Below are 12,629 nucleotides of genomic sequence, written 5' to 3'. Positions count from 1 at the left end.
TAACCCGGTTTTTATGAAATTCGTTAAGGTTCGAATCTCATGACTACCGTTAAGGTTTGATTTGGGTTTTTACACCAATACGTATTCTATTCTGTTAAACTACCAAAAATACTCCCAACTACACCCTTACAATCAAACAAACTATAAAATCATCAGAAGATCCGGAATAATAAAGTGCATGCCTAATTATCGGAAGAAGTAGAATCAGGAAGTTTGTTAATTAAATCCTGCATGTTGATTTGTGAGTTATTCTCTTTTTATAAATTCTTTTATCACAGTTTGTGATTGTTTACAATACTCCAAATTATTTTCAGAATTATAACTTACAGTGATTAAGTTTATGTGAATCACCAAATTACAGCCGGTATGTGGGGTATTGTATACATTACTTGATAATCTTCACCATTGGGGCAGCCATTGGGTGATATGACCATAATCACAGATACCATTGGACGTATGGGCCAATGGATCGAGTGGTAAAGTACTGTGGGTAGTTGGTTGATATCAGGATACATTGTAAAAGATCTTATCACTGTGAATTATAATAAATGTGTCATTTTCAGAAACTAGAATAATTCACTCAGTATTTCCCGCTGACAAAATCTTTTTAAAACGCGTTTCAGGTAATTACAATAGATTGGAGCAAGGATTGGATCCGACACTAAAGGACTTCAAGAAGTGGCTTATTTTCAAATTAAGAAATATTATTTTTATTAAAAGCTACCTTTGTAAAACATGGAATTTATTCCATCATTTTAAATAAAATCCGGTGTTTCTAAACTCTGATATTTTTCCTAACTCACGGTCCTGATGAAATTTCCGCTGCAATGTTTTTAAAATAATCACCGGTACCACTGGACTGCTCACGGCACCGATTCCGGCTAGATGGGGTCGGGGGTCGTGACATAAACTCCCAGTTTTTCGCCACTGATGAAGAATCTAATGTTATTCAAGAAAATTATTAATATCACTAAATAAGAAAAAAAAATCAAATAAAACATTAAAAAGGAACTTGATGCTTTTCCAGAAGAATTTATCCTTTATTTGCTGCTTTTACTTTCGAGTAATACTTTTTTATGTCTATTTAATGGTGTGGTGGTTCCATCCTTAAACTTGTTAAATTTCTCACCACAATGTATACATTGATGGACTTCATTTCAATCAACATTTGTTATTGTGCGAAAATGAACCCAAGCAGTTGATGTCTTCTTTATTTTCTTTTTAGTGTATTGGGCATCGTATTCATCATTATTTACTTCTTCATCATTATTTTCTTCATCATTGAGATTTTCTTCTTCATCATTAACTACAATAACATCATCGCTATTAGGCGCCTTTTTCAGAGTTGGAGTATCTGCGCTTGCTTGAAATTTTGTATCATTTGAACGGGGTAGAGACATTTCTCTATTGATAACCTAACAGGAAAAACACTTAATGGTCAATATACTTTCACATTCTGATTATCATGTAGAATTTGGAATTTATAATATCATTTGAGATACTTATACACTAGAACTAGTAACAACACGAAATAGGCCCTTAAAATTTTCTTTTAGCTTGGGTCATCCATAAGAATTCAAGAGCCCTTAGACTATGTGTAGTGGGGTGTTTTTTTTAAAAAAAAATTCAAAAAAACGACTAATAACGCCGAAGACCCATTACATGGGGCCTTTTTTTGCGATTTTTTTGAAAAAAAATTCCCTTGGCGTGTTTTAAACGACGCCCTCAACATATGTGTTTGGCCAATAGCATTTAAGATTCCCTTTTTTAATCCAATAGGTTTTTTTGTTGATTTTTTTATTTTTATTTAATTATTTACACCCTTTAACATAATACCCACATCCCCACTACACCCATTTTAGAAAAACGCCTAATAATGCCCCTTGCTGACTGTACTGCCACATGACGGAAAACGCCCAAGGGTAGGGGCATTATTCACCCAAACCACTACACATGGTCTTAGGGTCTATGCGGCTAGTAACACTAGTACAAAATAAATTATTAACAACGGTGAAATTGTTATTTAGAAGTGTTTCCTAAACGCTTCAAGAGATGCCGTCTCAAAAAGTAGATTCTCTTTTGAAGCGTTTCAAAAATATATTAGAAGCCTTTATATGTAAAATAAAATAAACAATAAATAACAGAACAATAAATAACAGTATTAACAGCATGGCGTGCGGAGATGGGTAAAATCCCTACTGTGATGGCGCTTAGAAGCAGGAATATTCAGATTGAGGATCCCTCGTGCACGCTTTGTCATTACGGGGATGAGACAGTCGATCACCTTTTTACGTCTTGCTCGTTGGCGGTCAGATTATGGTCGTTAATTAGGTACTGGTGCAACACTCCTATCTTCTTGGTTTTCTCCTTTAGAGACCTGCTGGAGTGGCATAACCATTTGGGGAAGTCGGGTCGGGCTAAAGAGGCGATTAAAGGCATTATTATCGTGGCTTGTTGGAGCTTATGGAATGCTAGGAACGAAAAGAGGTTCTTGAACTTATCGGCTAGAGTTGAAAACTTTTTTAGTCAAGTCAAAGCTGTCAGTTTCCTGTGGTTCGTTAATAGATCGAGTCACAAAGATGTTACGTGGGATGATTGGTGTAAATTTGTGAATATGTAGTTTGTGGTTTTCTAGCCTGCCCGGTTTGTGGGTTGGCTGGGGTTTTGTTTTTTTAATGAAAGTTACCGTTAAAAAAAAAACAACGGTTGAATAAATTTGTTTATTAAATAATTTTTTTTTTTTTTTTTTGCTAAACCATTTACTAACACTGGAACTCAAACACCAATCCACGAATACAACAATTCAATACAAGAATCAAGACATTTCAAAATATTCAAATTCATTAACATTTTCATTAACATTAATTGTGTTTACAAATCCAGCTATACATAAATTCATTAACATTACAAATCCAACTATACATAAATTCATTGACATTAATTGTGTTTACAAATCCTTAAGACACTTACTAAAAGATCTACATATACCTGTTAATAATGGATGAAGTCATGAAGAAAAGAAGAGAGAATAGTTTGATAGGGTTGTGGGACTGATGATGAAAGGGATACGAATGGGCTTGGAAATCAAGTTTCGTATATCAAGTTTAATAGCCTAAAATTTCTAGGTTTTGTTTTATTTAAATGGTAAACAAATAAAAAAGTAAAATATATATACGAACTAGGTTATAACCCCGTGTATTACACGGGTTAAATAAATAAATTTTATATACTAAATAATAAAACAATATGTCTTTAAAAACCTTCTTTATTACACGAGTTGAATAAATATAATTTTATATATTAAATAATAAAAAGTTATATCTATAAGAACAATATTGTATGGATTGAATAAATGTAATTTCATATACCAAATAAAAAAGTTATATCTTTAAAATCACGTGTATTACACGAGCTGAATAGATGTAATATTTTTTTACCAAATAATAAAATAATACATCTTTAAAAAAAGTCATTTATTACACGTGTTGAATAAATGTAATTTTATATACCAAGTAATAAAAAAATTACATCTTTAAAAATATGCGTATTACACGGTTTGAATAAATGTAATTTTCTGTACTAAATAATAAAAATATATATATACCCTTAAAAAACCTCATATATTGTACGATTTGAATAAATCTAATTTTATACATCAAATAATAAAATTATGATTTTGGCCCCCGTAGTTATATCATTTTTATCGTTTTAGCCGAAAAAAGAACTTTTTAACATCTAAGCCCCCAACGTCTTTTTTTCTAACCTTTTTGGCCCCTAACGTCTTTTTTAACCCTTTTTGGCCCTAACATTTAATGGATGGGGTTAGTGGTAGGGGCCAAAAAGATTAGAAAAGAAGACGTGGATGGCTCAGATGTTAAAAAATTCTTTTTTGTCTAAAAGGGTAAAAGTGATATAACCACAGAGGCCAAACTCATAATTTACTCTAAATAATATTATAAATGAGAAGAAAATTAAACTAAATAATAACTATCCATAAGATATTAAACTAAATAATATATGAGAAGAAGATTAAACTAAGTAATAATTATCCGTAAGATATTAAACTAAATAATATTTAATAGGATTATCTATAATTAATTAGAAAATATTAAATTAATATAATAATTATCTATAAGAGATGCTCTAATATAATGACAAGTGTCCCTAAAGTGGTTTCTTTTATTATATAGTATAGATAGGTTTTGACTTTGTTTTATATATAGGTGATTGCTTTCTTGAAAGTTGGACTACTATATATTTATTCTAGTATTAAGCCCAGTGTTGCAGCGGTTGTCGTAAAACTGTGTCAAGTAGTATCAATGCTATATTACTGTCAGCGACCACCAACACTGGAAAAACTTGTAAAAACAAAATAAATAAAAACGGTAAAAAGATAATATCGAGTGAAAAGCAGGCGTAAAATCGTTGAATCATGCAGCTCCCTGCAAAGAAATTAATCGTAAAACATAGAAAAAAATAACTAAGTCAATCCAGACTTGCGCGTTGCGAAAAAACTTGTCAAATGGAGAAAAATAGATGTGTTACGACGAGACAGTAAAACGGGAAAAATATACGGAAAAATGTTGAACCTCACACGTACGTTTTGGTGCACTAAGTCCCAAAATTTAGAACGAAACAAAAAAACTTGGGAAAGATAAAAAGTATGGGGGACTAAAAATAAAAAAATAATGAAGATTTGGGGTTAAATTGCAAAAAAAATAAAAAATCTTTGGGTTAAAAGTAAAAAACAAAGGGTCTAAATTTCAAAAGAATAAAAGTTTTGGATTAAAAATAAAAAAAAATCCCTTATACAGGAGGTACAACACCATAAATTACAAAAAAAAAAGTTAAAAATTTTATTTTTATAAAGCTTGAATAAACTATTATGTATTATATATTAATAGAGTAAACTCTAGTTAATGCTTAAACACTTATTTATTATCCGCATAATACATGATATGTTTTCAATTTATTTATTATTCTTTGATTAGTTTAATATTTGTTAATTAATTCTTTTCATATTAGTTAAAGAGATATTAATAATTTATTATATATTTGATTTAGATATTAATAAGATTATTAAAATATTTAAGGAGAGAATAACATATGAAATTAATTGAAGTTATTTATTAATTTTAGATAAAAATAAGGATAAAGATAATGATAAGTGATATCTATATAGAGGAAGGTTCAAATGAAAACAACTAGTTATTGTGAAAACTCGAAAACTAATTAAAAAAGCCAAAAAAACATTCCATTTTTTTTTGCATACCAATTTTCGTCATTATATATATATATATAAATTAAAAAAAAATTTGTAATGCACATGTGTATACACATGTGTACTACAATTTTTTTTTTTTGAAAAAAAGTTTTTTTATATATAAAAAAACCTGCGATTTTTATATATAAAAAAACCTGCGATTTTTATAAAAAAAAATTGAATTTTTTTTTGTGTGTGTTTTTAGGCTTTTTTTAATTAGTTTTTGAGTTTTCACAATAAAAGTGGTTTTCATTTGAACCATCCCCTATCTATATATCGGTTATTAATATTAAAAGAAATATATTAAACAAATTTAAATAAAATTTATGAGGTTGAATAAGAGAATGCCATGTGGCATTATTTGTAGTGTTTTATTATAAGTTAGATTAGATTAGATACTTAGATCATGCATAGTCGTTGGAGTGAATAATGCCTCACCCTAGGGCGTTTTGCACCATGTGGCAGGCCAATCAGCAATGGGGAATTATTGCGCATTTTTACAAAATGGGTGTAGTGAGGATGTGGGGCATTATGTTAAATGAGATGTAATATAATTAAATAAAAAAACCATTAAAAAATCTTATTGGATAAAAAATAGGAAGATGGAAGGTGATTGGACAAAGAAAATGGGGGAAGACGTGTTTTAAATCACGCTGGAGGGGCTTTTATTGCAAAATCACACCCAAACACACCCAGGGGGCGGTCGAGGGGCAATATTGGGCGTTATTGGGGCTAAATTTTGAAAAAACACGCCCCACTACGCATTGTCTTAAAAAGGTACAAAAAATATATTTGGGTTTGTAAATCAAATATATATTTGAAATTAGGTTATTACCCGGGATTGCTTCCCGGGCTCAAGAAAGTATATTAATTATTTTTTATGATTAATACATACTTAAAATCATACAAAAAGTTTGACATATTAAACGTCTTCGCTATAAGAAGAGTTATAAACTTTTCATGACCCGCACACGTTAGGAATTTGTACCTATCATAAAACATTAGGGCCACTACATGTATAACTACAATTAGTTTGTAGTTAGATATTCAACGTCTACATTTTGAAAAAAAAAAAAAAGACACCAATAGCTCAAAAACAAATTAATTTATCATGTGAATAATGTTAAATCGTTAAACATATCATTTGGAACTCATAATACTATTTTACTAAGATATTTTAAAAGTGTTTATGCTTTTAAACACCCTTTGGGCAAGTTTTGATCTGTCCAACTAATTTGACCCATTTCATATTCGTTTTCTAACCTGCTAGATATAAAACATAACCTGATCCGACCCACAGGTAAAATACACACCTACAAATATGACAACAAATGCTGTGTAAGACAATATAATTTTTCATACTTTCAAGACTCTTAAAGATAGATTTATTTGTGACATGCTTCAATTGGAGAGTTTATATACTTCATTTCAACTTATATTGCCAAGATGCATTATGAGATTCATAACCAATTGATTCGTGTGAAATTGCCTAAATATGCAACTTAAAAAACTCAGAAGAAAGGGATAAAATGTCATGAATCATGAGTATACTGTGAGCTAAACAACAAAACGATTAATTTAGCATCCTATAATAAATCAAAACTCTTTTTATTGATGTTAATTGAAATAAATGAATTTTTTAACGACCAACATAAAATTTTATTGATATCTAGCGAGGCGCTAGTGCCACACTTACAAGACAAAACATACATATAAAAGGTCCACCAAATGCAAGCCAAAACAGAGTTGATACACCCAAGCAAAAAAAAAAAAAAAGAAATAGAAGTAACCAAAACACATCAAATGACTTCCACCTCTCCCACGTAATCACACTCCTTTGCACGATTCCTGACCCAAAGAAAACTCATTGACTTAATCTCATCAATTACCTTTGAAACCAACACCGGCTTTTGTCAAAAGACCAATTCATTTCTATGCCTCTATATGCTCTAAATCATAACCAAGGAAATAACATGAAAAGCGTTTTGCCTCCTTTTACCTAATAGGACCCATTTCTGCAGGTCCAAAACTGAAAACATACAGGGAATTAGTTTTGCACCATTGACCAATAAGTTGCCATACCACATGTGAGATCTGGCACGACACAAAAATATGCTCACACGTTTCCTTGAATTCGACACATAGAACACATTCAAGTCCTCAAAACTGGAATACCTCTTTTCGCAAGAGCAACTCTAGTTGGCAGCCTCTCTCCTTCGGCACACCATGCAACAATGCCGACTTTACGCGGTACCCAGGTGATCCATTAAAAGACACAATTCGGGACCACACGATCGAACTCTTGGATGATCTTCTTCACGCTTCTAACAGAAAATTCGCTCGTCGAGTCACATAGCCAAGTCCAACAGTCAGGTTCGGTAGACAGGTTTATTGTGCACAACAACACTTCTAGCTGCTGCAGTTCTGCTGCCTCCAGAGGCCCCGCTCGGGCCGTTTCTAGCTCCAATTTACTGCACCATTACCCGCACCCTTGGCGCCACCAAACACAGCTTTTCCTTTTCTAAAGCAAGCAAATTGGGAAACACTTCTGGCAAAGGCACTGATCCAACCCAAACATCAATCAAGAAAGCAATTGGTCACGTCACAAAAGAAACACCTAAAAAACCAAGTAAAATTAATAGAAATCGTCAAAGATAATAAAAAAAACACATAAAAAATCATTATAACTTGGATAAATGTGGTTAAAAACCAGTATATCCTACATCTGTTAACATATATACGTGTCGAAAGGAAATTTAGGGTTTAGTCCTGTTATACCCTAATAGTTGAAAGGAAATTTAGGGTTTAGTCAATTTTGGGTATTCAAGAATGAAAAGAACAAAACAGCTTATATCACCCCAAGAAAAAAACTACATATCTCAAACATCACAAAATTTACCTGTATTTAACCCGTTACAGAACACGCCCGACACAGATGCAAATCAACTGTCAAACTCAAATCCCTTGGTTGCAGGTAAAGACATAGCTGCTTTATCCAACTCAGCTTCAAGTTTGTCAAAAACTGGTGAACCAAGCCCCTGTCATGCAGATATCTAAGTATTAATCACACGTGACCATACATAAGAGTCATAGACACATATGGTAAAACAGAGTTGTGGTTACACGTGGGAGGTTTATCTCAATACACGTAACAATACATCCAACAGAATCTCCTATCACTCAGACTGCATCAATAGCAGCAATCAACACATTGTAGCTTCTGAACTCATTTGTACTACAAAACTATGAGATATATTCAAAAAACGATACCTAGAAAAGCAAGCGATAGCAGCATGACATTTACCCATTGTGCCCCCAAGCCCACCTTTTGGCAATAGTCGAAATTGTCCAAAAAGCAAATCCATGTCATCTTAAATCTGCAATTGATATATTATGACTCATGAATTCAACGTATACAAAGAGGTAAGGTTAAAAAGCAAAAACATTTTAGAGACTTTACCATGAAACAATTGCTCCAACCTTTTTAAAAGAAACCAAGAATTCAATAAATTACACAATATAAAAAAAAAGAAAAACAATAAGAAATCTTTTATCAAATGTGTGCTTACCTTAAGACTCACCGCTAGCATGCATGAAAGTTTATGCCTTAGCAAGCACAGGCGGAGAATTTCCAATACATCCTAAAGGGTATAAACGTAAAAAAAAAATCATTAAGATATCATGAATCAAAACCAGAAATCTACAATGCAGCATGAAGAATGAGTTATGTGAACATAGTATTATTGGAGCTACGACTGTCCTTGACGAAAATGACACCATCGCCTCCCGTACAATCTTTGATCATAACTTCTTTTGGTTCCCCAGTGGTTCCACTTGTGTACATGATTGTACAGACATTACTCCTCATCTTTGATGGCAACTCATATTGGTCTTAACTTCCCTTCAATATTAATCAAGTAATCTCATCGGTTATGCATTGAACGTGCCCATGTATATGTAATATGTGTATATGGGTGCTTACCAGATGCAGAAAAGTTTCCCAAGAATAAAGTTCCAAGCCACATGTTTCAGCCATTTGCTTCTGCTCATTTATGATTGTGCTAAAGCTCACAAGAGCTATAAAACAATTTAATTCATGTGCGGACCATAAAATAAACATGATGAAAATAGACAAGAAACTCACTTTTCAAGTACTTTGCATTATAGGGTAGCGTTTTTAATACCTATAAATAATGAGATTTTTTTTTCTCAAAAACTAAAAAACAAAGAAGCAAGATAGTGTACAGACAGCTCTAAAAGGTTACAAAGGCAAGAATCATAAATCTTGTTAATGACAATGTAAAACAAAACTGAGACGTTTTTCCAACGACCTCAAAAATTTTAGTCTCTTCTACAAATATAATTGAGATCTCTGCATGACATATAATGTATTTCACTGCACCAGCACCTTAAAAAACCATTACCAAAGATTCAAGTCAGTTGCTGCTGCACACAAGCAGAATTGTCAGTGTGCAAAAGACCATTGATGAACATAACCTAGAGTTATATCTAAGCACCAAAAAGGATGATACATACCTAGAGTGTCATATAAAGGGACACAATGAAGACTGTGAGCATTGCAGGCCTGCAGAAGATGTATTGCAGTCAGTTGCAGAAATAAAATGATGGATTATTATTATTACAAAGAGTGAATGTCGTCATCTGATATAAATAATTACCTGCATGCTTACAACCCATTTTGGGCAATTCGTCCCATATATTCCACATCTTGCCCCCTAAACACGAGAGGTTGTAAAATTCCCACAAAAAATAAAGAAAGGCAAGTAAGTAAGTAAGTGCGTACTTTGTTAATTCCTCCTCAAGTGCAGATGGAATCTCCAAGCTTCAATATTGTGTCATAGACTTGCTTGTAAGTTAACCATATGTATTCACCGGCGGCCTGAATACATAAAATGGAAGGAAAATGAATGAGGTGATTATGAGAAATAAATATATATATATAGAGAGAGAGCAAGAGTGGAGTTGTACCTTGCCATCAATAACATGTCTTCCTTCACAGAGTCATTTCATCAAACACCGTGGCTACACTAATCTCGCAACAAAATCACACAATCCCAACCAAACCACAATCCCATATTAAAATTATAGAACCCCCAACATCACATAAAACAAAATTAATCATGTGACTAAGTGTGAAATTGATCAAACACGCGTTCTTGAAAATCTAAATTCAAACAAAATTCAGCATGCAAAACCATATCATTCACAATAAGATCAAACACAAGTTTATAGTATAATAATCTCAGATCCAGAAAACCCAACTCAAAATGTTATTCTGTTAACAACTAAAAAACCCTAAAATCAAAGAAACTAAATTAGGGGCGTTAAAAATTTGTTAAGCATAAAAACCCTAAAATCAATTCCTTAATAGGATAAATTATCAACGATTTAACAAATGTATAAAAAACCCTAAATGATCAAAACGCAAAGAAGACCTCAAATCTAGAAACCATAAAAACGACGGATACTAAACCGACAAAATATCAGAATTGTAACTTGTTCTGATGAAATCATGAAACAAAGAACATAAAGATCAAAATAAAAAACGATAAATCATGATCATTATCTATTATAACATAACATACTTATTCAAAGTAAATCTGGTGCTATTATACGCAACTATAACATGATTTTGTTATTAAACGAAACGGGGAAAATATGGATTTAACACAGATGAATAAATTACATGAAAAACAACAAAATTAAGGAAGAACCTTCAATCAAAAGGAAAATCGATTATAATACAGATGATTATAACTAAACCCCCAAACATGACCTAAAGATTAGTCGGTACATCAGAAAGTTTATCAGCACATGTCATAGCTAAACCCACAAACATCCTTCCGAAAACAAAGAGTAATTCCTTTTTCGTCAACACCGGTCGGTCCAGATCTAAAAAAACCAAAGAATCGCGAATATTAGGGCTTACCTCGAAAAAGAATGGAACAAAACAGATAAACATTCTTACCTTGAACAAATCTGGATCCGAAATGTACTTGATATTCTCAGAGATGATATAATCAATTGAATGATGAGAAGATAGTTAACGAAAATCATACCTAGGTTTTAGAAAAGAAGGGACGGTGAAGAAGGAGATAGAGAGATTAGTAGCTTCTCAAGGAAGAATGAAAAGGAATTAGGGTTACATAAATATATAGGGTCCGAATTCAGTGGGTCGGGTTGCTCAAAAAAGAGATTCGCGAGCACCATCCCATTTTCCCGCCAAAAACAAACCTAAGAGGCTCTAATTGATTGACACGTCAGCCCAAATCTTTATGTTTATTATATATAATAGATAATAGATTTTGTTTGACATTTACAAGACGAACATAAACGAGCATAAACAAACATATATGAACGAACATAAACGAACGTTCATAAACATAAATGAACGAACAAAGCATGTGATCATGTTTGTTCGTTTAATTAAACGAACAAATATTTTTGTTCATGTTCGTTCATTTATTACATGAACGAACTTCCCACCAAACATATTCATGAATTGTTCATGAACATTCGATTTATTTACAGGCCTAATTTCATTATTACAATAAAGGTAAATTTATGATACATTTACCTTTACTAAACATGACGATAAAACATTTCATTAGCAATTTTTTTTTTTTAAATATACAAAAAGATAATGACTGAAGAATTGTAATTTCTTTTGTGAAATTGAAATGATAATCAAAACATAAATCATTTATTTAAGGTAGTTTATTTATAACTTTTAGTATAAACTTAGTGGTGCACCCATCTATTTAAAGTTCACTATTCTGATATAAATTTGATAAAAACGGATACTATAGCAAATCTAAACCAAATCAATTGTATGGCTATTGGCTACCGTATCGTGCTGAATCGAACATCGCTATCGGTACCGGTACCTGTAATGAGTACATAAACCCATATTATGACGAATCGAACTTATACCACTTGAACAACGTTGGTACCACTATTCGGTTCTATAGTTTTCGATCAGTGCAAAACAAATCTTGATTGCTATACAAACCGTTTGTATCATACCGGTACAATACCGAACCGAACCAATAACAACTGAAAGCCCGGCGCAAAGCGCCGGAAAACCAACTAATTATCATAATTATCGTGTCCTCTGGCTCAATCTAAACACTGCTGCAATATTTCTACTTTCTAGTTATGCTTCAAGAATATATACAATTGACCTAGTTTTCTCTTGAAATAATCCACAACTTTTTGTGATGCATTGTTATATCTAATCACATAAATGCATATAAGTGAAGAATATTAGTTTAGACTAGAAATGGGATTGGTACTATACTGATGTCGAACCGGTACCAGCATCGAAAATACCGATACTAAATTT

The 12,629-nt window shown here is 32.2% G+C and overlaps 1 protein-coding gene and 1 long non-coding RNA gene across 6 annotated transcripts; one reads left to right on the top strand and one right to left on the bottom strand.

The window, feature by feature from the left end:
- Positions 1 to 2,182: 2,182 nt before the first annotated feature.
- Positions 2,183 to 2,620, top strand: LOC118480288. The gene has a single exon (XM_035975059.1). It carries the CDS (start codon positions 2,183 to 2,185, stop codon positions 2,618 to 2,620), a length of 438 nt encoding a protein of 145 aa, XP_035830952.1.
- Positions 2,621 to 8,305: 5,685 nt separating this feature from the next.
- LOC110868749 lies at positions 8,306 to 11,506 on the bottom strand. Of its 5 annotated transcripts, none has more exons than XR_004862851.1 (10): positions 11,253 to 11,506; positions 10,253 to 11,176; positions 10,068 to 10,163; positions 9,943 to 9,999; positions 9,800 to 9,848; positions 9,246 to 9,709; positions 8,833 to 9,164; positions 8,724 to 8,743; positions 8,534 to 8,640; positions 8,306 to 8,448 (listed from the first exon to the last, which is right to left on the bottom strand). It is a non-coding gene; the product is annotated as an uncharacterized LOC110868749 (long non-coding RNA). The 5 variants fall into 5 exon arrangements; XR_004862852.1 differs by having other exon boundaries at positions 9,246 to 9,706; XR_002552706.2 differs by having other exon boundaries at positions 9,246 to 9,671.
- Positions 11,507 to 12,629: the final 1,123 nt, after the last annotated feature.

Source organism: Helianthus annuus, chromosome 7 (assembly GCF_002127325.2).
Source record: "Helianthus annuus cultivar XRQ/B chromosome 7, HanXRQr2.0-SUNRISE, whole genome shotgun sequence".
Taxonomy (NCBI): Eukaryota; Viridiplantae; Streptophyta; class Magnoliopsida; order Asterales; family Asteraceae; genus Helianthus; species Helianthus annuus.
Note: the sequence above shows the minus strand (reverse complement) of the source record. Positions and strands in the feature narration are given on the sequence as shown.

Excerpts from the sequence above, each read along its gene's own strand:
- LOC118480288 (XM_035975059.1), top strand. The coding sequence starts at position 2,183 with ATGGGTAAAATCCCTACTGTGATGGCGCTTAGAAGCAGGAATATTCAG.